The sequence below is a fragment of the Delphinus delphis genome, chromosome 13 (assembly GCF_949987515.2).
Source record: "Delphinus delphis chromosome 13, mDelDel1.2, whole genome shotgun sequence".
NCBI lineage: Eukaryota > Metazoa > Chordata > Mammalia > Artiodactyla > Delphinidae > Delphinus > Delphinus delphis.
In genome coordinates, this window is record NC_082695.1 from 71,740,308 (window position 1) to 71,765,584 (window position 25,277).

Below are 25,277 nucleotides of genomic sequence, written 5' to 3' on the forward strand. Positions count from 1 at the left end.
GGATTAAAATATAGATTATTTTCGTTATTCTAAAATAGTTGCTTAGACCATTTTGTAGTCAGCCTTCCTATCACACCCCTAGCCTCTGGCAATCACTGATTTGATTTGTATCCTATAGTTTTGCCTTATGCAGAATGTCTGCTGTCTGTTATGTCTGCCTATTATAAGATAGTAATGTAGCATGTAACTAAATACTGTGGAGATCAGAAATATGGAGGTTATGGTTGGGAATTTAAAAAAATGTTTCTTTTTTTTTTGGCAGGTAATGATTACCATGCTTAGAAGGGTTAAATAATGGGTTTTGCTCATCTTTTACCATAACTTTATGGTCCAAAAGTTCAAAAGGAAATCTTCTATCATTTCCTTAAAACAAACTTATTAAAATTAGCTTTAAATGATCTGTGCCATTTGTATTTGATTGTAGTAATTTGGCCTTTCCATTCTCAGTATCTCTTACCTTTATATCTTCCAACAAAGGTTGGAATCTTAGGTATTTTGTTATCATGACAATGCCCAATTAGACTTCAAGTTAAGATATTTTAGCTGATCCTTAAAAATGGAAATATATAGAATTTTGAAGTAACCAAATCAATCTTTTTGTATTGATTTGTAAACAAAATAACCCAGAGAATTTGACTATAAGAACTAACAGAATGAGTTACAAATATGGTCAAAATCAAGAATATAGTTTAATTTTTTAAATTAAAAAGGGAGGGCTTCCCTGGCGGTGCAGTGGTTGAGAATCTGCCTGCTAATGGAGGGGACACGGGTTCGAGCCCTGGTCTGGGAAGATCCCACATGCCGCGGAGCAACTAGGCCCGTGTGCCACAACTACTGAGCCTGCGCGTCTGGAGCCTGTGCTCTGCAACAAGAGAGGCCGCGATAGTGAGAGGCCCGCGCACCGCGATGAAGAGTGGCCCCCGCTCGCCGCAACTAGAGAAAGCCCTCGCACAGAAACGAAGACCCAACACCGCCGTAAATAAATAAATAAATTTAAAAAAAAAAAAAAAAAGGGAGCATTACTCCTTCCTGACACAAGAAAAACATTCAGGGTGAATTTGTTTTCTTATTGCATAAGTGTTCTATGTGGCCCTTGTCTCCCTGTTTTCTTCAGCTACACGGCAGAAATGATACCAAAAGAGTACACAGAAGCGGTGTGGATTTCTTGGTTGATCTGGAATGGTAGAAAAGCAAACTTTTTTTTTTTTTTTTTGCGGAACGCGGGCCTCTCACTGTTGTGGCCTCTCCCATTGCGGAGCACAGGCTCCGGACGCGCAGGCTCAGCGGCCATGGCTCAAGGGCCCAGCCGCTCCGCGGCATGTGGGATCTTACCGGACCGGGGCACGAACCCGTGTCCCCTGCATGGGCAGGCGGACTCTCAAACACTGCACCACCAGGGAAGCCCCAAACTTTATAAAAACAGCTTCTTTGAGATATAATTCATATGCCATTAAATTCACACTTAAAACGGTACAATCCAGTGGCTTTTAGCATATTCTGAGTTGTGCAGCTATCACCACCATCAATTTCAGAACATTTTCATTACACCAAAAAGAAACTATAGACTCATTAGTATAACTAGATGGAGTCATGCAACATGTGCTCTTTTGTGGCTGGTTTCTTTTACTTAGCACTTCATTTCCTTGTATTGCTGATTAATATCCCATTGTATGACTTTATCACAATTATCTATTCATCAGTAAATTGTGATATATTTATACATTTATTCATCAGTCTTTGGACATTCAGATTGTTTATACACTCTGGCTTTTATGGGTAATGCTGCTGTGAGCATTCCTGTACAAGTCTTTGTGTGGACATATGTTTTCATCCCTGGCAGTGGAATTGCTGGGTCACAGGATAACTCTATGCTTAACCTTTTGAGGAACCACCAGACTGTTTACTGTAGAGTGCTGAGAGTGCTTTATATAGTCTAGGTACTAGTCACTTGTTGGGTATGTGATTTGTGAATCTTTTCTCTTAAGTCTGTTGCTTGTCTTTTTAACCTTATAATAGGGTCATTTATAGAGCACAAGTTCTTAATTTTAGTGAAGTCCACTTTACCAGTTTTTCCTCTTATGGATTGTGCTTTTGGTGTCAAGTCTGGCCTCAGGTACCAAAGATTTTCTCCTACTATTTTTTTTTTAAGTTTTATAGTTTTATGTTCTACATTTAAGTCCAGATTCATTTTGAGCTGATTTTTAAATAAGGTGTGAGCCGTAGTTCAAAGTTCATACTTTTTGTGTGTGGATATCCAGTTGTAGCAGCCCATTTGTTGAAAAGGCTATCTTTCCTCCATTGATTTGCTCTTTGCACCTCTGTCAAATAACATTGGACATATTTGTGTTTGTCTTTTTCTGGTTTTCTATTCTGTTCGCTTAATCTAAAACCAAATAGTTTTAATAACTTTAAATGATAAGTCTTCAATGGGGCTGGCTGATTTTTCCTACCTTATTTTTTTTTCAAAAATTCTTTTAGCTATTCTAGTTCCTTTGTCTTTCTATATAATTTTAGAAATATTTGGCTGTATGTACAAAAAATCATGCTGGGATTTTGATAGGAATTACATTAAACCTGTATACAGAAAATTGACATTATTACTATGTAGAATCTTTCAACCTATGAACATGGTATGTCTCTCCATTTCATTTATTTATACCTTCGATGTTTTGTCAGTGTTTTGTAGGTTTCATCTATTTTTTTTTTGTATTTACATCTTTTCAGTCTTTTTTTTTACAGTATTTCAGTCTTTTTTGAGCCAGCGTTACTAGTATTTTTCTTTTAAGTTTAGGTGTCCACGTATTCATTGTTAACATATAGAAATATAATTAAGAATTTTTTTCTTGTATTTTGCAGCCTTGCTGTACTCACTTATTAGTTTGCTTATTTTTTGTAGATTCATTTAGATTTTCCACATAGACAGTTATTTTTTCATTGAGTAGGATTACCTCATCCATTCCAAACTGTATGTGTTTTCTTTTCTTGCTTTATTGCACTGGCTAGAAATTTCCAATGCTGTGGGGTTTTTTTGTTTTGTTTTGTTTGTTTTTACATCTTTATTGGAGTATAATTGCTTTACAATGTTGTGTTAGTTTCTGCTGTATAATGAAGTGCTATATGTATACATATATCCCCATATCCCCTCCCTCTTGCACCTCCCTTCCACCCTCCCTATCCCACCCCTCTAGGTGGTCACAGAGCATTGAGCTGATCTCCTTGTGCTATGCAGCTGCTTCCCACTAGCTATCTGTTTTACCTTTGGTAGTGTATGTATGTCAATGCCACTCTCTTACTTCGTCCCAGCTTCCTCTTCCCCCTCCCTGTGTCCTCAAGTCCATTCTCTACGTCTGCGTCTTTTTTCCTGTCCTGCCCCTAGATTCATCAGAACGATTTTTTTTTTTAGATTCCATATATATGTGTTAACATATGGTATTTGTTTTTCTCTTTCTGACTGACTTCACTCTGTATGACAGACTCTAGGTTCATCCACCTCACTACAAATAACTCAATTTTGTTTCTTTTTATGGCTGAGTAATATTCCATTGTATATATGTTAAATAAGAGTGGCATTGTGGACATCTTTACTTCATTCTTGATCACAGGAGGAAAGCATTCAGCCTTTCACTGTTAAGTATAATGTTAGCTGCAGATTTTTAGTAGGTGCTTTTATTAACTTGAACAAGTTCCTCTCTCTCTTCTATTTGTATTTTTCTGAGGGTTTTTTTAAATCATGAATTGGTGTCAAATTTTATCAAGTTATTAACATGTTCATATGATTTTTTTCTTCTTTAACCTCTTAATATTTTGATTTACATTGATTGATTTTTTGAATTAATGTAAGGATCGTGTTACACTGATTCAAAAATCAATGTAATACTTATATTTTGTCAAGGATTTTTGAGACTATATTCATGAGAGATATTGATTTGTAGTTTTATTTTTTTGTTGTTTGTACAGTTGACCCTTGAACAACGTGGGTTTGAACTGAGTGGGTTCACTTATATGTGGATTGTTTTCAGTAGTAAATACTACAGTACTACATGATCTGTGGTTGGTTGTATCCATGGATATGGAGGGCCAGCTATAAGTTACACCCAGATTTTTGACTACACAGAGGTTTGGTGCCCCTAACCCCTGCATTGTTCAATGATCAACTCTATTTTCTTTTTTTCTGACAAGATATATAGGATTTTATAACCCTTACTTTGTTTTGGAAAGCATCGATCAAAGAACCAGTTTCAGCATAGATACTTCTTGGTCTTTCAACCTTGGTTACTTTGAGATATCCACGTTTGCTTCTTAAGCTCTGTTCCAAAATACTGAATGCCCTCAGTTGAACAGTTTGTCTAGTATAGCCCAAGAACACCATGGAGGACTTCACAGTAATTATACTCAATATCATGGGATTCCATGACTTCTCATGCTTGTGCTGTGATATTCTGTCATGCCTCCTATCCTGCCCTGAGCAACTCAGTCCCTGGGAGGACTTACTGGTAAAAGGATATTGGGGTTGAAATCGGAAGATCTACACATCAATACTGGTTCTTGAATTTAGTAACTGTGTTATGCCAAGCAAGTACTTGACCTCTCTGATTAAATGAGATAAATTTAAATGGATTTATAAACTTGTTACACATAAATACTAGCATTATTTTCATGGAATCCATTAATTTTACAGGAAAGGAAAATACTACTAATAAATGATTGTTGCCATCTAAACTGTTCCTTAATATCATTTCCCTGTTTCTCTGATCATTTTCAAAATTATCAACTGTTAAGCATGGAATGAGACTGAAAGATTTCAGAGATTTATATTTTGATTTAATAATCTGAAACAACGATCTTTGATTTTGTGCTTAGGCAGTAAGTCTGTAGAAATGTGGCGTTTACCTTCTTATCTCTTCTTTGTGATTATTTTACTGATAACCATCTTTAATCAAATAACATAATATTATTTTTCTAGTAATTCCTCTTTATTTTAAAATTTTATCTTGAAAACCTAACAACAAAAGTGATGCTGTAAAGGGATGGCCTTTGTCATTTTTTGTTATTGGGGACCATTCATTTAGCACTGTTCATTCTTTTGTTGGAGCAATACTTAATAAAGTGCTTGCACTAAAATGACGTTCTCCTCCCCAAATTTAAATTGTTAGGCCTTGGAACTGCCTACTGGTAGGTCTACTTCTGGATCATTCATGGTGGTTAATGACTAAGATTCTTCCTCTTGGTGCCTTTCATAAACCTGAGGCAGCAAGGTTGAATTTCATGTAGAAATTCAGTTAATGCATCTTGGAAGAAAAGAAATCCTGGAATATTTGTAGCTTCTGGTTTTAAAAATATTGTGTTAGATTTTATATGTGCAGTTATCGAAGTACTTATTAAGAAGATTTGATTAAAATGTTCAACTCCTGAAGTAAGTTCCAGTGGGTGACATTTTTCTATACCATGATTGAGCAATACCTCTTGGTAACCATGTGTAAAATATTGGACACCCCCTCCTATCCATTGCCTAATTAGATGCAAATTGACAACAAAATATAGGCATTCTCCTCTTTTTGAAAGTTTGCTTTACAACCCTTCACTTTTATGAAAGATTGTCGTCAGTACCTGTTTTTGCTGATTGAAAGATAGCTCAAGAGGATTTTCGCTTTTATGAGAAAAGACAAAAGGCAATAATAGCACTCAGCGTTTGTTTAGCAGTGAGCTGTCACAGAGCCAGGCACACCAAGAGCGGCTTAGAGCGGCACCACCAAGCTCCTTCCCTGGGAACTAGCTCAGCATCTCAGCATCAAGCTGCCATGGGTTTGAACTGTGTCTGTGAGCATCTGTGCTTTGTCTTGAATTCTGTGCCTTTGTTAGGAAGATGTGTCCTAAGGTGATTGCTCCTTTGCTTTATATCATTCTGGCTTACAAAAGGTTTCACAGCAGTGCTCTACTTTCAGATAGTGGAGGGGGGGAACCTATGTATCATCAAAGATGGGAAACTAGGTAAGTAAGGAAAAGACCTTTGTATGAACTTTCAGATTCTCAGGTGGTTTACAGAATGGAAGTTTTTGGTGCCCTGATCTAGTTCACCTGTCTGCTTTCAGTTAGGTTCTTTCAGTTCCATAATTATCTGACCTCATATCTAATTCCTTCAGAGACAGAGAGATATTATGCTCTTGGGGCAATGCATTTCAGGTCTTTTACACAGAATCAGAACACAGATCCCTCTTTTGTCATCATCCGTCTTCCCAACCCCCAAATTATAAGCAAACTAATATTAAAGAGAAGTAAACTTTTAAAATAGTCCTTCACTCTAGGTTTTTTTCTCCCTCTTTTTAGCATAATTATGTCTAAATTTGCTAAAGTAACTGTAGCAAAAACATTGAAAGGAATCAAGTAAAACTGTAATTTACTTCATCATTTTTCTGTTCCCAGATCTTAGTTAAAAGTCCGTATAGTTTGCATCCAGGTACATATATATATATATAAAGCAATAGAACACACATGAATATTTTGTTCATTAATTTCTGTCTCTCCCTAATTTTGGTGAATATATTGTATTTTTTTTTAACATATTGCATTTGCATCCAGTAAGTCAATTAAAATGCTTTAAGAGTTTTGGTCCACCTTTCATTTTTTTTTTATAAATTTATTTATTTTATTTATTTATTTTTGGCTGCGTTGGGTCTTCATTGCTGCGAGGGGGCTTTCTCTAGTTGCAGTGAGCAGGGGCTACTCTTCTCTGCGGTGCACGGGGCTTCTCATTGCTGTGGCTACTGTTGCGGAGCACGGGCTCCAGGCGCATGGTCTTCAGTAGTTGTGGCGCACGGGCTTTGTTGCTCCGCGGCATGTGGGATCTTCCTGGACCAGGGCTCGAACCCATGTCCCCTGCATTGGCAGGAGGATTCTCAACCACTGTGCCACCAGGGAAGCCCCACCTTTCTTTCAGTTTTTAAAAACTAACCCTTGTGCTTCCCATTTGTTTTAGCTGGGGTCTCAGCAGAAGCCATGCAGACTATTACCACTGCTCCTGATGCCTCAGGGCCAGAAGCCAAAGTCCAAGAGGAAGAGCACGACCTTGTGGATGATGACATCACCACTGGTAACCATGATATCTTTAACGTCCAGTATTGGAAAATGCTTTTAGGTCGTTTACAGTGGGGTTAAATATGTTGATGGAAAGGATGGAAACTTGCACTGATGGAGTGTTTAGTTTTTGATACCCTTTAGTGCCCTTTTTGATATTGAAGTAGAAAGAAGCAGACTGTTTATTTCATCCAGGTTTGCTCATTGTTGTTATAACAGTGAACCTGCTAGATGTGCATTTGATTTTCTGAGAACCTTCTAATTCAGAGGCTAGGATCATTACTAAAGCCTTGGAACATGTAGAGGAATACACTTATTGTGTTATGAAAAGTTTTGCAATTATAGTAGGGTAAACTGAAAATATCAAAGTTGTAATAGCAATTTATGCAACACAGGCTACATGAGGAAACTTACAGATACTCTTTGTACCTATACTATAGAAATGAATCCTGCTTTTTCAAATTACTTACATTGTTTGGGTATTCAACATTCTTATCTGTATTATTTATCACCTGATCAGGCATAATGTAAAATTTATGAAAGCCATACACTGCATATGTTCAGCCTGTCTTTTTATAGGCTTAAAGCAGTTTCAATTACTGGATCTCCAAATGCATTCAGCTCAATTTCTTTCAATGAACGGAGGATAAAAACAACCTAGTATAAATATTTTTATTGGTATTAAGAATGATAAACTCTTATTTTTGGTGCGTATGGTTAAAATGTAAAATCTGACCATATAAATCTACAACTATTGTGAAACAAGAAGCATTAACTTAATAGTAATCAATAATTTGAAAAGAAGCATGCCCAGTAAATATCAGTAAAATTTTTAACAATAATTAAAGGGAGAAAAAAAACCCAAAAAACAAAGGGAAGTTGTATTTTTTTTCCTCTTCCTTTTTCCTTTTAAAGCTCTGTGTAGCAGGTTCTTTACTGTTATCACCTGACTGCCCTTAAATTTCTTTCACTGGGAAGAAGTTGAGGGAGCTTTATGATCTCCCTTGAAAATTTACAAAGCCTTTATTTAAAAACCCATAGACTTGTGCCACTGCTGCAAATAAGTAGTTGACTACATTGAGGAGCATCCGGTTTTCTGCAAAAATGAGATGATGGTGGTTGCTCTTACTTTTTAATGTATCAATTCATTGATTAAAAAAAAATCATCCACCTTAAATATAAATTAGTTTGCAAACGTCCAACTTTGCTGAAAGTCATTTGTACTTCACAATTATGGAACTTGTTTTGGCAGCTACTAGAGGAAATTATTTCATTTAAAGATTTTTAAAAACTATTTCTTGCTTTATTCAGTTTTCACTGCTTTTTTAAAAATAATGCTATAGATATGTTTTGTTATTCCCTCTAAATTTTAAAGGTTTTCTTGTCTATAAAAAGTCATGGTTTAGGGCTTCCCTGGTGGTGCAGTGGTTGAGAGTCCGCCTGCCGATGCAGGGGACACGGGTTTGTGCCCCGGTGCGGGAAGATCCCACATGCCGCGGAGCGGCTGGGCCCGTGAGCCACGGCTGCTGAGCCTGGGCGTCCGGAGCCTGTGCTCCGCAATGGGAGAGGCCACAACAGTGAGAGGCCCGTGTACCGCAAAAAAAAAAAAAAAAAAAAAGTCGTGGTTTAAATAATAGAAAGAAGTTGCCTTTGCAGTAGTAGAATAGCTCAATTTGCATTCCAGAATAAAAGCTGAATTTTTGAGCTCTCGAGTAAGTATTATTAAATCAGTACATTGAAATTTTGAATTATGCTGTGCCGAAGTCACGAGACAGCATTATAGCACATGACTGTGTGCTTATTTTATTGTTAAAAAATCAAGAAAAAATGAAAAATCTAGTTTGGAGAGTCAGTTAATGCTACGTAAACTGGGCGTCCAGAGCCTGTGCTCCGCAACGGGAGAGGCCGCAACAGTGAGAGGCCCGCGTACCGCAAAAAAAATAAATAAATAAATGAATAAATGCTACATAAACTATATTTTAATCTGTAAGAGTTCAGTTAAATGTATGTGATGTATGGCTTTTATCAGTTGATTTACTCATTTCATGCCATGAGGACTAGAAGCAAGAATGCTCAATAGCCAAAGAATTTAAATGACGCCAAAGGCTCCCTTAACATGTTGTCAGAGCAGCGAGCATGCTGCCGCCTGTAGATCGTTCAGGCTACCTTTAGATTGTGTGGCTTGATTAAGATGTGGTATAGATTTCTGTGAGGGTTTAGAAGAAAACCATATTTCTTTTTATTGACTAGAATCCTATATAAATTGCATTATGAAAAATATGGTAGGTGCATTGAGAGAAACCTGTTTCAAGCAAAATAATCTTATTTTGGGATAACCAGCATTGTAGAGCACCAGAGGTACTACGAAAGGGAAAACTGGCCAATTTAGCCATTCACTTTGAAAAATCTGATTTTTCCCCTGGCTGTTTAAAAGGAATTCCTCTAATAATATCACCTCAAAACAAATAGAAATCGGGCTTCCCTGGTGGCGCAGTGGTTGAGAGTCCGCCTGCCGATGCAGGGGACACGGGTTTGTGCCCTGGTCCGGGAGGATCCCACATGCCGCGGAGCAGCTGGGCCCGTGAGCCATGGCCGCTGAGCCTGCGTGTCCAGAGCGTGTGCTCCGCAACGGGAGAGGCCACAACAGTGAGAGGCCCGCGTACTACAAAAAAACAACAACAAAAAAAACCAAATAGAAATTATAACATGACAGATATTTGCTTGTATTTTGAATGAATTCTTATTTGAATGCTGTAGCTAGGCTAATATACATAGTTGTATTAATTTTATTTTTGTAGTAATCTGGGGCTTAATTCTTCAATTAACTGAATTCAACAGCTGACCAAGATAGCAATTAAAATATGAAGTATAATTTAGTGCTTTTGTATAGGCAGAATTTCATATTTGAAACTTTTCTTTTGAGTAAGAGCAAATGAGGTATGAATATTGTCTTAACGACACTTGGATCTGAGCTTGGCAGTCTTTGTGTTTGCTGTATAAAAGTAAAGAAGCATGGATAAAGCTGTGTAAGTGTTGGCGATGATCAATTGGAACTAATTAAATTTATTTGAAATGAAGAGTCTTAACTGGAAGAGGACAGCTGGAAAAACTGGGAAGAAAAATTGAGTCTTGATTGAGACAATTTAAACCTTCACCCTGTCATTTAAAAAATATGCTGCAGCTTCTTTCTAAATCTCTCTTTTGAAAGCTAGTATCTATTGATCGGCTCTACAAAGTAATGCCAGTGTGCCTTGGTCAACACACACCCTCGGTTGTGCTTAGCATTCCAGCCTAAGGTTTATCAGATTCTTTCCTTTAACCAAATGTCTTAAATTACATATCAAAGCCTTATTAGCCACTTTCACAGATTAATACTGTTTTATGTAGGAAAAATATTAAAACCTATTCCTGATTTTTAAAAATATTGTATAGTATGCATGGGAAATATACTCCCTCCTCCAAGGGAATTGTTTCAGGTTTTGCAATACTCTGTATATTTAAAATCTATTTTAACAACAATAGTAGTGTTTTCTTGAAAGTAAAAAGAACGGCGTTAAGATTGTTTCTAGATTATTTATCATTTTAGAGTCACAAGAATATTATTCTGTACCTGTGCATTTGCTTTTGTATGTGTACTTTTATTTTTGGTATTGCAGTTTAAATGTTTATGTAGATATATAGTCAGTATTTGTAAATAACATGTTATTTTCATTACAATATGAAGAGGTGATAATTATGTTAATGGAGTAAATCTCACTAAAAACTGATAGACATAGAAAAAATTTTAGATAAATCATTGTTTTTTTAAGGTAGACCTTTTAGGTGAGTTTGTTAATTATCTTTATGCAGTTTTCATTGAGGTAAAGGATGGCATTCTGTGTGAGGATGAAGCTATACATCCCCTAAATGTGGCATTTTAAAACATCTTCCCTTAATATCAGGTTAAAAAGAATTTGGGAAGGGTTTCACTCACAAACCTGTATGGACCCCTTTAAGAAAGTCACTGTATTCTCCTGTGGGTCATACTATAGTGTCCTACCCCTTGTTCAATATGCAAGGACACAAACTGACCATATAACAGTGATAGTCAGGAGCCACTGACATTGTCAATAAGAGACAACTTGATACTAGATCAGCAGCACAGTGGACAGATTCAACTGCTCACAACAAATGCAACGATGATACATGTATTTGGATGGGTGTGTTGACTCGATATTTGTTGTATTTTTTGTAGCATTTAAATTTAATTTATAAAAAAAGATGAGAAATGCTATGGAAAAAGAAAAAATAGAGAAAGGTGAGAGAACTTGAAAGCAGTATCAATTGTTAACTTACTTTGTACCAACCACTTTATTCTTGACACTAACAGCATTTCTTTGAAGTGTGTTCTAGTATATTTGTCCAGATACAGAGATGAGGAAACAAGCTCAGGGGAGGTCATGTTCATGGGACTGAACATGAGTCCTGCCTGACTCCAGAGCTGATGTGTAGGCTTGAGCACCACCCTGCACTGCCTCATAGTCTCCAACTCATTGAAGTTTGGCATCTTTTCACTTTCTTTTGAAATGGGAGATGATGTCACCATCCACCTTTATTGCTCACAATAGCGAGCATAAGCCTGATATTTGCCGGCCATATTATTGCCTAGAAGGCAAACTTGTTATTCTAAATTTAGAGCAAGAGATTATCTCCCTAAAGGGGGACAATCAGCACGTATTTGTTCTTTAAATGTTCTTTTAAAATTTGTTCTTTAAATTATTTAGGACTGCTATCATGTTAAGACCATAAATACAGTTACTGTTCATTACTAAACAGTTATTACATACAGGTAAAATGAAATTTGTATTGTTCTGTCTAGCTTTTTGAAGTCACCAATATAAAACTGACACCTTAACATAGATTCACACAGCAGAGTCAACATTTCTAGTATATTAAGTTAGAGCTGAAAAGCACGTCTTGTCTGAGACTAAATATTGATTGATTAATTTTACCATTTACTGAGGCTCTGTTCATAAAATGTTTATACATTTGTTTTGACTGAAAGATAGGAATTCATCCTGTTAAAGATAAGCTCTAAGGAACAAAATTTAGGGCATTATATATTCAGAAATCAGAAGCACTTTCTTAGCAGAGAGACAGAGGCCTTATAATTCGTAAACTAGAATAAGACTTTCTGCATTGCACCATTTCCCTTTCTCATTCTTTAATTTATAACTGACAGTCTAAAAACAGTACAGATCTATGTGAATTTTAAATCGTTTGTTTTAAACTGTTACCGCTACTCTTGTGATTGACTTCAGAATGTTAGCTACTACACAATATGGGTTTACTGTTATTAAGATTTGGGGTAATTATAAACGACTAGTGCTGTGGTTTACCATGCACTTTTCTTTTTTAAGAAAAATAAGTGTGAATTTCATAGTTTTCTGAAATATGTCTTCAAGTAATTTACCTTTGTATACATTTTTTTTAATCTGGGAGAAGAAAATTTAAATTAAAATATTTTTGCTGTTTAGTGTTTAATACTCAGTTTTAGTTATACGTTGATAGGATGTTAAGTAGAATATTTCTAAATATGGTATTTGAGAGTTGACAGGAATATTAAAATACAGCCCAAAGTATGGCTTTTTGTCATTCATTTTCTCTTTTCATTTTTTCCACTCTGGGTGACTGACTTTCCCTTTTCTTTGGTTTTAACTACCACATCCATGTTAAAGACTATCAAATCTGTATCTCCAGCCTAGGCTTGTGTTCTGAGTGTCAGATTAATATGTCCTCCTGCCCAAATGCCCCATAGATACCTAAATACCAAGTCCAAAGTGAGCTCATATTTATTTCTAAAACTCATCTCCTTTTATATTTATATCTCATAAAAGGCATCACTGAGGGTACCATCAACTGCCTAACACCCCAAACCAGAAACCAAGGAATAATCCTGGCTTTCTTACTTTCCAACAGGGTCCACTGGTAGTTTGTACCAGTTCCTGTAAACTGTACCTCTTAAATATCTCCCAATGATTTTCCCCTTCTCCATTTCCACAGAGAATACCTACATCCAGACTTTAATTTTTTCTACTTTGGATTATTATTATATTCTCCAGTAAACATCTTGCTGTCTCCATTCCCTCCCCTTCCAGTTCATGTCTTTCATTACTCTGAGAGTTTCAGAAGCCACTTCATCACCTTTCACCCTCATTAACTGCTGCTTAATGGTTTCCCATTAATTATAGCACAAAACCCAAACACCTTAGGAGGTATCTAGGGCTCTTCGAATACCTGACCCCTGGCTCTAGCTTCAGTGGCTGCTGTAGCAATACTGAACTTAGTTTCTCCAGAGTACCCTGCTGTTTCATGACCCTTACTTTGCCTGTGCCCCTCCATCTGGCTGCTATGCTCTCAATTCTCTCACATGTGAGGTGAAGTTCTGAGAGTTCTCTTCAAACCCAGCGTGAGTGTCACCATCTTCCCGAAGCCTTCCTGGACCCCCTTATGTAAGATCTCCCAGTTCGTTGTATGCATTTCTGCTGTTGCACTCGGTAACACTGTTAAGTGACCGTTTACTTATCCTCTGTGAGTCACGTGTGTGCATATGACTTTTACCTCTGTATATTTCTGGCACTAAAACAGTGCCCTGGTCCATAGCATCCTCTCAGTAAATGTTTATTGAATGAGTGATTGAATTAGTGAAGCCATATGATCACTCATTTCAAAGAGCATTCCTGGGCTTCCCTGGTGGCGCAGTGGTTGAGAGTCCGCTTGCCGATGCAGGGGACGCGGGTTCGTGCCCCGGTCTGGGAAGATCCCACATGCCGCGGAGTGGCTGGGCCCGTGAGCCATGGCCGCTAAGCCTGCGCGTCCGGAGCCTGTGCTCCGCAACGGGAGAGGCCACAACAGTGAGAGGCCCGCGTACCGCAAAAAAAAAAAAAAAAAAAAAGAGCATTCCTTATATACTATATATTTATTTATTTATTTATATTTACTATTCTTATGCAATATATATATGTATCTCCCTAACCTCCCCACTTTTCCTTAGTGGGTATTCAATGGCACAAAAAGTGTTTGTAACAGGTCAGTGAAGGAATATAGGCTTATTTCTGGATAAACTGTCTCTTGACTTTGTGAAAATGAGATTTGGAGAAGATTTAGGAGCATAAGCAGAGAAACAGACTCTTAGGACTCTCAGAGAGTTCCCTTTTTGTGGCCTGCACTGACCAGACAGTGGCAATGTGCTTATAAACAGTGGTCTGAGTTGTCTCTTGAGGCACACTTTTCCCTCTGGGTGTGTCTCTCCCGTTGCCCTGGGAGCTGTGCCACCTCATTTCTAGGCTCAGCTCTGTCAATGAAAACAAAAATCTCTTGTGTTTTTTCTGGAACTAGAGGTACCAGAGTACCTGTTATCCAAGAGATCCCTCTGGGGCTTGGGACGCCACCGCTGGAGAAGCAAGGTGGCTTGTATGGGAGTAGGGGAGAGATGGGGAAGTGGGGAGATGCTCACAGGAGGGAGAGAAATACAGAGTTTTTCCAGGAGGCCTGACATTTAACCACACGCCACTAAAGAATGAGAGTGTGGAATCCTGTTGTGTGATGGTGCACGTAGTGTTTTTGTGCCATTCCCCCAGGTGTCTGCAGTCAGTCATTTAGCACTACGAAAACTTGCTTTTTATTGTCCATTGAAAATTGCAAGTTAACATGCCCAGATTTATTGTGTTTAAGCTTATGTTTAAAAGCTTGGCCTGGGGTTACTGGCCTGCAGAAAAGCACAAAAGGAAAAGAGGCAAGAACAAGGACAAAAACATGGCTAATAAGTACCATTAGAATCTTCAGTTTCACTTTAAAACCATTCTTAGACTCTTATAGATGGAAAATCTGCTTAATATCAATGTATTTTGACCAACAAGGTCTTGGTCATTTAATTCATTTAAATGAATTAAATATCATAAAGAATCGGAAGTGCTGTAACATACATTACTTGAGATAGCTGTTACATTGGCACCAAATCTTTTATAATGATATTTTCTAATAATAGCACTTTTATTTTTTTTAATGTGTGTGTATTGACTGCATATAGTACTTAGGCAAGGGATTGGTCAGGTAAACAGTAATTGATACCATCTTAGAAAACTGTTCTAAAATAACATATTTAAAAATCAGGAACTTAATAGCTATCACAACAGCTCATTAGTATTTACTAAGTACCTAATAAGTATCAGGCTAGGCTCTTTTTAATCCTCACAGCTCACTGTAATTGTCCTCATTATTGCTCCTGTTTTACAAGAGAGGGAAATGAGGCATAGAGTAACTTTCCACATAAAGGCCACAGATAGGAAATGGCAGAGTCAGGATTTGAATCCAGGCCATCTGCCTTTAGAGCTTGTGCTCTTAAATGGAAGTAATTATCAAAACCAGATCATTTAAAAAATCATATAAGAACAAAAAGAAACAAATATATTCATTATGGCATGTCGTTTTCTCTTTGTGTGATATAGAAAGTTCTATTTTAATTTTTAATAGAGTTTAATTTTTAACATAGTACAAGGAAATATTCAAAATGTGTAGAAAAGACATGCTGTTTTCTTAAAAAATAAACATGGATAATTAGTATAGGAAGATAATTTTACATATTTTCTAGATAAAATAAGGATTATTTTATGTTTGTGTAAAACCACATACATAGTTACACTAACATGTACACAATATTAGATCATAAAGACTTAAGGTTTGGTTTTTGGATTTAATAGTGTATATATTTTTTGATAAACTTAGACTCAATAGGAGCAAAGAAGAAATATTTAGTTGGATAAGAATGTTGTAGCTGTTAAAAAATAAAAGCCCTCCATGGGAGTGAATAACCTTCAGGATGAACTTAAAATCTGGCCTTTTGTGAGCTGTGTAATAATACCTCACGGATAAGGATGAATTTCATTAGATTGTGGCACACTATTATATATCTGTATATTACGTGAATTGCCCTTATAATTGATATCAAACCCGTATGACCAAAAGTTGTAATTCACAAAAGTAATGACAGCAATGTCTCATAATTCACAGACTTTATGTCATACCTGTGAATGATTACTTTTACGTGCAAGCCATGTTAAAGGGGAAAAACAGGTTTTAAAACGGATGTGGAATTTTGAAGAGTTCTTCTTCCTGATACTTTCTAGTCACTTTTAGTATGCAAAGAGATAAAGTGACTACTATCCTTGAATTTTCCCATGATTTCTTGGATTAAAATTAATTGTCATGCATAAAGGCCTTTATTCTTAATTCGAAATTTTAAATCATAAGTGGAAGTTGGTATTTACTCTTTGAGGTGAAGACAGTCATAAATCTGAATGTATTTTCTCCACATGATGTAATACACTAGAAAGAGGAGCCTTCCCTCACAGGTAGGATAAAATCAAGTGAGAATATTTACTCTTTTTTTTGGGGGGTGGGGGTGGAATTATGGTATATCCTAAATAAAAATGCATGAATTAAATGAAGTGAACCTAATTTAAAAGGATTCAGAGAAACTGAATTAGCTACTCTCTCTTTGCCCTTTTTGTATATACATATTTTTTTCAGTGTCGTTGGTATCCCCTGAAAGACGTGTGAGGAATATCCAATTTGATTCAACAAAACATTAATATGCACCTTGTATTTTTCTATCAGCACATTCTGGGGAGGATATAACAGAGCAAGCATCCTAGTTGAGAAGCTGAAGGTGAAATTTTACAGAGAGGCTATATATTCACACGTAGCTCTACACACACACACACACATATGACATACATGTACCTATGACAGACTTTAGGTCGGAGAATTCAGAGCACTGGGGATTAGGTAAGGGTAGGAATTGCATTTGAGGTAAGCCTGCATTTGTGACAGAGGTGGAGAGACACGGGAAGAAAAACTTTTGAGCTAAAGCTGTTCGTTTAGAACTTGGTTTGAAATGAAGGCTCTGTGGAGGGCTGAGAAGAGTGGCCAGGCTGGAGCTGATGGCCGGGCAGTACCGTCCGGGATGGAGGGTCTAATGTCAGGTCAGGTGTGTTCATGTGGAATGTAGCAGATTCTACATCCTGTGCTATGTGTTACTTTAAAGCAGGGCTTATTATTAAAGGAATTTATGATGTTGATGGTGGGTATCGGCTTCATGCCCAATGTGCTTAATTCTACTCCCATGGCTTTTCTTTTCATTCAACAGTTAGTTTTGATCACCTTCTAGGTATTGAGTACTTACTAGTTGTTGAGTGTAGGGTGGAGTTTATGCTTCAGAGGGCAACTGATGACTGGTTCTGTTTATTGTTTTGTTGGGAAATTTTTACCTGAAGAACTGTTATTCATGAAGGTATAATAAACTCCTGTTACTGTGAGGCAAAACTTGCATTTCATATGTATGTCTAAGAGTGAATCCATAGATTTCATGGAGACAGAAAAACAAAGTGAAATCAGCTGAATGAAAAGCAGGTCTGCAGTAGTAAGTATGTAATTAGAATATTTTTAGAATAAATATGGTTACAGCATAGGCCCTGATAGCTCATTCTCTGTGTTCACATTTCAGCTTCCCTGCTTACTCACTGTGTGGCCTTGTGCAGGTTACATGACCATGCCAAGCCTCAATTTTCTCACCTGAAATCTGAGGGTAGTGAGATTGTTAGAGGATTAAATGAGATGATGCATGTAATCTTCTTAGCAGAACAATTGGCACATAATAAGTGCTCAGGAAATATTATATGCCCCCTCCCTTCCTTCTCCCCCCATTACCACCATCATCCTTAAGTGATTCGCTTTAATAAATAGAATAAATGGTTTGTAACTAACATAACTCATTTATAAATTAGTTCTTCCTGATGACTTGATGATGTTTTTTCTAGGTAGTTTGATCATCACTCCCAGGGATATAAAATTACTAGATAAATTTACACTTTATAGATAGAGAAAAAAGCTGCATCCAAATTTGTGTGCATGTTTTTAGAAATCCCTAAAAGCTGGCTCACGAAATACAGATGAATTATTATATTTTCTTAAACACTTTTATATGGCTTCTTTTACCACATTTATTGCCTGAGTTGAATCTGACTGAGAAGAGTGAATGATTTATAAAATAGAAATAATGACAGCTGTAGAAGATACTTAAGGTAGCTAAGGGAGAGTTAATTTGCATATTCAAACCCATGTTTGGCCACTAGTGATCAGTGAGGGATGGGAGAGAGACAGTGATGCTGAAAAGCTTTCTGAGGAATCTGATGCAGCCATGGAGCTGAGAGTCACTGCTAGACTTAGGAAAGCATATTTAAAAGATGATAAAACTAACACAACATTGTGAATCAACTATACTCCAATAAAATTTTTTAAAAAGGTGATAAAACGTAAAGGATAGGGCTTCCCTGGTGGCGCAGTGGTTGAGAGTCCGCCTGCCGATGCAGGGGACACGGGTTTGTGACCCGGTCCGGGAAGATCCCACATGCCGCGGAGCGGCTGGGCCCGTGAGCCATGGCCGCTGAGCCTGCGCGTCCGGAGCCTGTGCTCCGCAACGGGAGAGGCCACAACAGTGAGAGGCCCGCGTACCGCAAAAAAAAAAAAAAAACGTAAAGGATAAAAGGAAATCTTCACATACTGTCATTAATAGTCTTGCCAAGAAAGAAAAAGGAGAAACATTTAATGCAGCTGTCATACTTGCAAAGGATGCTTACGTTTTAGCTGAGGCTTTTAAAAGGTATGTCCTAGATATTTGGCAAGCTCACGTTTTACTTCCCAGGCTGGCTTGATTTCTCCTCCCTAGCCTGTTTCCCTATATTCCAGATTTGTACAACTGGGTGAGATTTTGGAGGTAAATTATTGAAAGATATAGAAAACCAAGTTAAGAACAGCAACAAAAGATAATTATTAACTGCACGGAAGAAAAAAAAAGTAGTACTGAAAAAGTTATCATGATTGACCAACCACATGGTTAAGCTGTGAGTAGCATGCACATCTTCATGAAAATGTAAGCATTGATGATGATATCATAGTTTTAATAAGAATTATGATATGATAAATTGGGAGGCAGAGGAAGAAGGCAGAAGACAGACTGTGTGTGAATGTGGTGTGTGCGTGAGTGAATCTGTGTGCGTGTGAGAGTGAATATGGGGGTGTGTGTGAATGAATGAGACACATGTAAGTAATATGTGAAGGAGAACGTAGTTTTCATTGACTGTAATGGGGAATCATAAGCCTAAAGATAAGATAAGCCTAAAACTGAAAAATTAGAAGTAGCAACATGGGATTTTCTAAAAGAGCCCAAAGTGGTTGTTTTGGCAGAGTGGAAAACGGGGATGGGATTGAGGGGCTGTTGCTTTTTTATACTAACTTGTGGAACTGTTTGACTCTTTAAACAGGTAGAGTTTCATGCAATAAAGACTACATTTAAAAGTAAAAATAAAAAATTTAAAAACTAGGACAAGGGAGCACATAACCAAAGGTAATAGTGAAAAGTGACATGAAATAATGTCATCAAGTCTAAGCCAGAATGAGCTGGAAACAAGCAGTGTGTGTTTCTGCCCACCCCCCTTTCCATCCTTTTTTCCCAGCTGTGTTCCAAAGAAGGGGAAGACGAGAGAGAGAGAGAGAGAGAGAGAGAGAGAGAGAGAGAGAGAGAGAGAAAGAGAAAGAGAGAGGGAGAGAGACACTGTGGTGTGAGCTAGTATAAGATGGAAAGAGAGTGGGGAGAGACATTCAGAAAGCTCAGCTGATGTAAGGAGAAGAGTCAAGGGAATGTAGATTTTTTAAAGTCAGTTTCTTTTCGTGATCTAATGAACAGCGTCCAAGGGTCATGAGAACTTGCTGCAGTGAAGACAGGATGGTTGGTTGATTTTGAAAATGAAAATGTGAAGAATGAAAATAAAAATCTACAAACAAAAGTCTTTATTTTTAAAAATGAGGGTAAATTGGATCTAAGAAACTCTGAAATGGTTAGTGTACTGTTCAACTATACCAAAAATTTGCAGTGGATTTAAAAATATGATTTAGGAGCACTTAGAAGAAGATGTGAGAACCAGTACAAGGTGTCCTGAGCCTTCCCACACACTTGGCTTTTCTCACAGTGTTTCAATTGTGTTGATTTTGTTACTACCCATCACCTAAAATAATTTTTCTGCTTTGGTGTAAGATGTATACTATTCATCGTAAAATGACTTTTATACTCTTCTGTGGGCTTTCACTGCATATAGTGGACAATGGAATGGGCTATTCTGTTCATGGAAAGCTATTTCTTATGATGAATTTGGATTTTTTAGAATTTGGCTTGACATCACTTGTTACTGTCATTACTTACACAAGTATCATTGCTAATGCCTTACTCATTATTCCCTCATGACGAATTTATCAAATGACTTAGGGATTAGGGAAGAGAACTTCTGAAAAATAGGAAACAGTCTATAAAGCAAATCTCAGCAGTGCAGCCCAAGATTCAGCAGGATAGCAAATAAACACATCAGTAGTAGCAGTCAGTGCTCCCATGCTACCTCTAAATCATCTCTGGATACAGCCCCTTGCACCTGTTATACTTGTGATACTAAGGTATGTGTCTGAGTCACTCATATATATTTATGTGGAAATTGCTGCCCATTGTAGCAGACAAACAATCTTTTAGAGGACCTGGCTTGAGGTCCCAGTGTACTTTTTACTGTTTAATGTGCAGAAAGTGGCATTTACTCTTGGTAGCACAGTGGTATATCTGGCAGATGTCTGCCCCTGCAGAAGCATGGTCCTCAGTGTAGCCAGCCAGGCCTGGGAGAGTCCCTGTGAGGGATTTATGACATACTAGTTGAACATCTTTGCACTTGAAGGAATTAGCCAGGTAGAAAGGGGATAGGGAAAGGCTTTCCAAGCTGGGGTCAAGGTTTGCGAGGCTGAGAGGCAGAAGTGGTGCAGCATTTTGGGGGAAGTGTAAGTGGTTCACTGTGTATGTGTATGGGATGGGGCGGGACCAGGACTGACAAGAGATGATGCTACAGGGGAGGCCAAATGTTGAAAGGTAACAATGAACTAAATTTAACACTCTAAGTCACTTTTCTTAGAGTGGTATTTAAGTTTATTTAAAATGTTCTGCTTATTTAAAATCCTTTAGGTTTACAATTAAAATAAGCGTTACCTAATATTCCAATAAAACAGAACATCCCAGCGGATGAATGCTTACATTTACAAATGTCAATTGAAGCAAAATGATTTGTGTTGCTGTATAAGTGCTTTATTATGAATTTAGTGTAGAGAATATTAGTGTCATTCATGTACCATACAAAAGTCCCCTCCCCCCCATTTCTGCTATATTATCATGGAGTTGGAAAGACCTAATTCGTAATCCAGTAGCCAGATTCTAGACCAGTCTTTTACCTAGTACAAGGAATTCCTCATCACTGAGCTTACAGGTTATCCGGCCTCTAATGGCACACTATAATACTATTCTACTGCTGCATAATAAACTACCACAAATATTGCATTTTAAAATAATCTCACAGTTTCTGAGGGTCAGGGAGTCCAGGCATGGCTTAGTTGTGTCCTCTGCTGTGGTCTCACAAAGTTGCAGTCAGGGTCTTGGCCAGAGTTAGGTCTTGTCTGAGTGAGGTCTGGTCTTCCAATTTAACATGCCTATTGGCAGAATTCAGTTCCTCGCAGTTGTAGGACTGAGGTCCTCAGCTCCCTGCCATCCACAGTTCCATGCCATGTGGCCCTCTCCATGGGCATTTCCCATCAGAGCAGCTTGCTTCTTCAAAGTCAGCAGGGGAGTCTCTCTAGTGCATGCTTATTGTAACCTAATTATGAGAGTGCTGTACCATGTGACCTAATTGTGGGCGTGGCATCCCATTACTTTGCTGTATTCTGTTGGTTAGAAGAAAGTCCCAGATCTCTGCCTACACAAGGGCGTAACTCATTGGGGGTTACCTTTAGGGTACTCCCACCACACACACTTATCCAGTTACGGGGTTCACTGCTTGCACTGTCATTCCTTCCTTATTTTGTTTGTTGTTTGTTTGTGTGTGTTTGAGAGAGAGGGAGAGACAGAGGGAGAGACAGAGAGGGGGAGAAAGAGAGAGAGAGAGAGAGAGAGAATTTCTCCTCCCATGTCCTCTTTGTTCTTCAACAGTTTTTCCTGTGACCTAACTTCTAGACCTTTACCTCCTCCAGTTTTCTGTACCTACTCCATTTGTCAGTGACGTTCCTCAGAACTTAACATGCCGAACTGACTGTGCTACCACTAGCAGACCAGTCCAAGTTTTATGGGACTTTTGCTTTCCCTTACCTGGATTCTATAATTCTGAAATTAAATTGGTTTTCTTCAGATGGCATCCCACATTTTTGACTGCTACTAAATATGAAATCACCTAAGCTCCATTTTTACATGAAGGGCTGTTAATTCAAGTCTTCCCAATTTAGAAACAGGACTTGATATTTATCTTTTTTGATTTCTTTCATGTTGGCTTCAGCCCATCTTCCGGACTAGGAATCCTTTCTCTGCTGTTTAGTGGATTAGTTATACCTCCAGCTCCGTGTCCTCCATGAATGTGATGGACAAGCCTTCTACATTTTCACATGCTAACTAGTTAATTGTGGACCAGGCCTCAACAAGATTCCTGCAGCACATGGTTAGAGAGCTGCTCAACCTAGTTACCAGCCCTCACGTGACTACATAGGTTTGGTTTTTCAACTCAGTACAAACCAACCTTTTTGCCATGTCACCCGATTCAGATTTCTCTATCTTGTTCATAATTATACTCCCAAGAGATTTCTTCAGATGCCTTGATGAAATCAGGATACGTTGTATTAATGGACAGTATAGGTTTAAGATAATGAGTTTTAAATTTGTGGTATTGAGTCTGACCTACAAGCATTCAAAGGGGTTTTAAATCATCCTTGAAGTGCATTGAGTTGTAGTGTCATTGGAGATACGTAATTTTTAATTAGCAACCAGCAGCAGTAATCATCCTCGGGATTTTCAGGGGTCACCTTAGTCCTTATTGACTGGATGATTGTCATGTGACGGAGTAGATATAACCCTCTGGCCATGGCTATCAGGAAGTCACGTATATCTCAGTAATATGTAAAACTTTCTATTTCTGACTTTGCATGTGCTGTGAAGTTCTTAACAAATACTTATTGATGCAGTATTCATAAGAATGTGTAAATGCTTGATTTGTTTGATTTAAAACTTAGATCTTGTGTTACCAGGTTTTAAAATTAGCAAAAGAGTATAGTAAATCAGGTACATATAAGATTATTTATGTACTATATTGTGATAGAAAAATAAGAATCCAGGGCCCTGTGGTATTAATATTTTGATTGTTTGAACTTTAGATATTTGCAATTGAATGCATATAATTCATGAAATATGTAAAGGACCTTACATATTTATAAACATATACTTTCTGAGAATAATTTCTAAATAGATATTTTTTAAAACTTCATGATTTTAATTTAAAAGAAAATGTGAAGACTAATAGAGAGCGTCGTGTGGTCAGCGTGTACAAAGTAGTCAAAGCCAAACTTAACAGAGTTTTCCTTATTCTCTTCCAACTGGAGTTGGTTCTCTTTGAAGTAAAAGCAATCGGTGCAGTAACAGTACTTTCCTCTCATCTGTGGCCAGGGTTCCCCTAAATTTTGGTGAAGAGTGAAAATATAGAACAAATGAAACCATCTGCCACTCCCAGCCAGCTAGCCCCTAGCCCACTCTTGGGGTCAGTGCTGGTGCCACATGAGTCAGCTCCTGGACAGGATCCTGCTGGGCCTCATTTCAGAGGTTAGGGCACATCCTGTCAGCACAGATTTCAGGATGTGATTCCCTCACTGGCCAGTTGTACAGAGATCAAAGGAGCTTTTAATTTGCGTTTAATTCCTCCTTGAGAAACCATCCACCATATCCAGCAAGGGCGATTGTATAAAAAACAACCACGTAAGTATGTACTTTTTTTGAAATCTGAAATAGACTTAACCTCTTCAAATGCTAAATATGAACATATTAATTCGTTCTTGGATCTCTCTTAATCTTTTTCTCATCAAATTATAAGTAAAAGAAGATAGTGTGAACAGAAAGGATGACTTTGTTTTAGATGATTTACACTTTGTAATAATTTTCATTTCTTTGGAAGAAGCCTTTCAAATAGAACTTCTAAGAAGATGGTTTAACCCATTTGTCAATGGGAATTTTTATACCAACATATAACTTCAAATTATATAAATTAATACTATCTTCCTGAGACTTTTTATTAGAATTTTAATAGGATTTTTTTATTTGTGTGTTAATTCTTTTGTGAATTTTTACAGCTTACAGGAAGATCGCTAGGTGTCTTACAGTCAAAGGTGACTGCTCAGAGCTGTGACTGATGAACACCTGTCACACAACAAACTTGCATAAGCTACTTGTCCTTTGTCAGGTTTATGAGTTGACATCTGTTTGAATGACAGATGTCAGTGCAGTTAAGATGCACTTTAATTTGGGGGTGCTAATCTAAAAGAGGCCCACACTTCTATCGTCTGCATTTTAAAAACAAATGTAGCTACTGCCACTGATGTAGTTGGCTCCTTCTTTGTTGAAGAAGCATAACACAACACTAGTAACTCTTTGCATCAAGCTTTTTATGGATAGGACCTGTAAAGAGATCTCAAAACTAGTCATTGTGACCATTTTGTGAGTCACTGTGACCAGTCAGAAAAGAAGTCTATCGATCAGCAATGGCTGACATTTCAAAATGGCCGTGTAGAAAAATGTTATTGGATTTATTAATGTTTCTCATCAGCTGTAATCACCAACAAATTTAAGTAAAAATGTCACAAGCTGAATCTGTTTAACAATTTGCTATTGTGAAAATTCAAACAAGTTTTATAACCTCTAATTTTGATTAGTATATTAAAAATGCCACTTTTATCAAATCATTACTAGTGGACTTAAGAAAAAAACATGGGAAAAGTAAGTGAAAAAAGCTTGGGAATTCGGTTTAGGTATTGAAAGATTTTGATTTATTGAGAAGAAACTCACATAACATAAAGTTAACCATTTTAAAGCGAACAATTTGATTTAAGAATTGAAAGACATACTATTATGTGAAAAAATGAGTAGAAAGAGCTGACATACTAACTGTTGCATGACTGATATGTCTGGATATCAATGTAAAATGAAGATTGTATCAATGTAAATTTCTCTTCAGGCAAAATTCTGAGAGAGATATTTAAGCACTTGTATCTCAATAACCAGC

General features: G+C 37.4%; 1 protein-coding gene across 9 annotated transcripts in view; it reads left to right on the top strand.

The window, feature by feature from the left end:
• Positions 1-25,277, top strand: part of WDR7 (WD repeat domain 7) — a 372,036-nt gene that overhangs the window by 148,477 nt on the left and 198,282 nt on the right. For all 9 annotated transcript variants that reach the window (XM_060029121.1, XM_060029112.1, XM_060029113.1 and 6 more), the window contains one exon: positions 6,974-7,087. In XM_060029121.1, the coding sequence (XP_059885104.1) occupies positions 6,974-7,087 (114 nt within the window). The remainder of the gene's footprint in view (positions 1-6,973; positions 7,088-25,277) is intronic.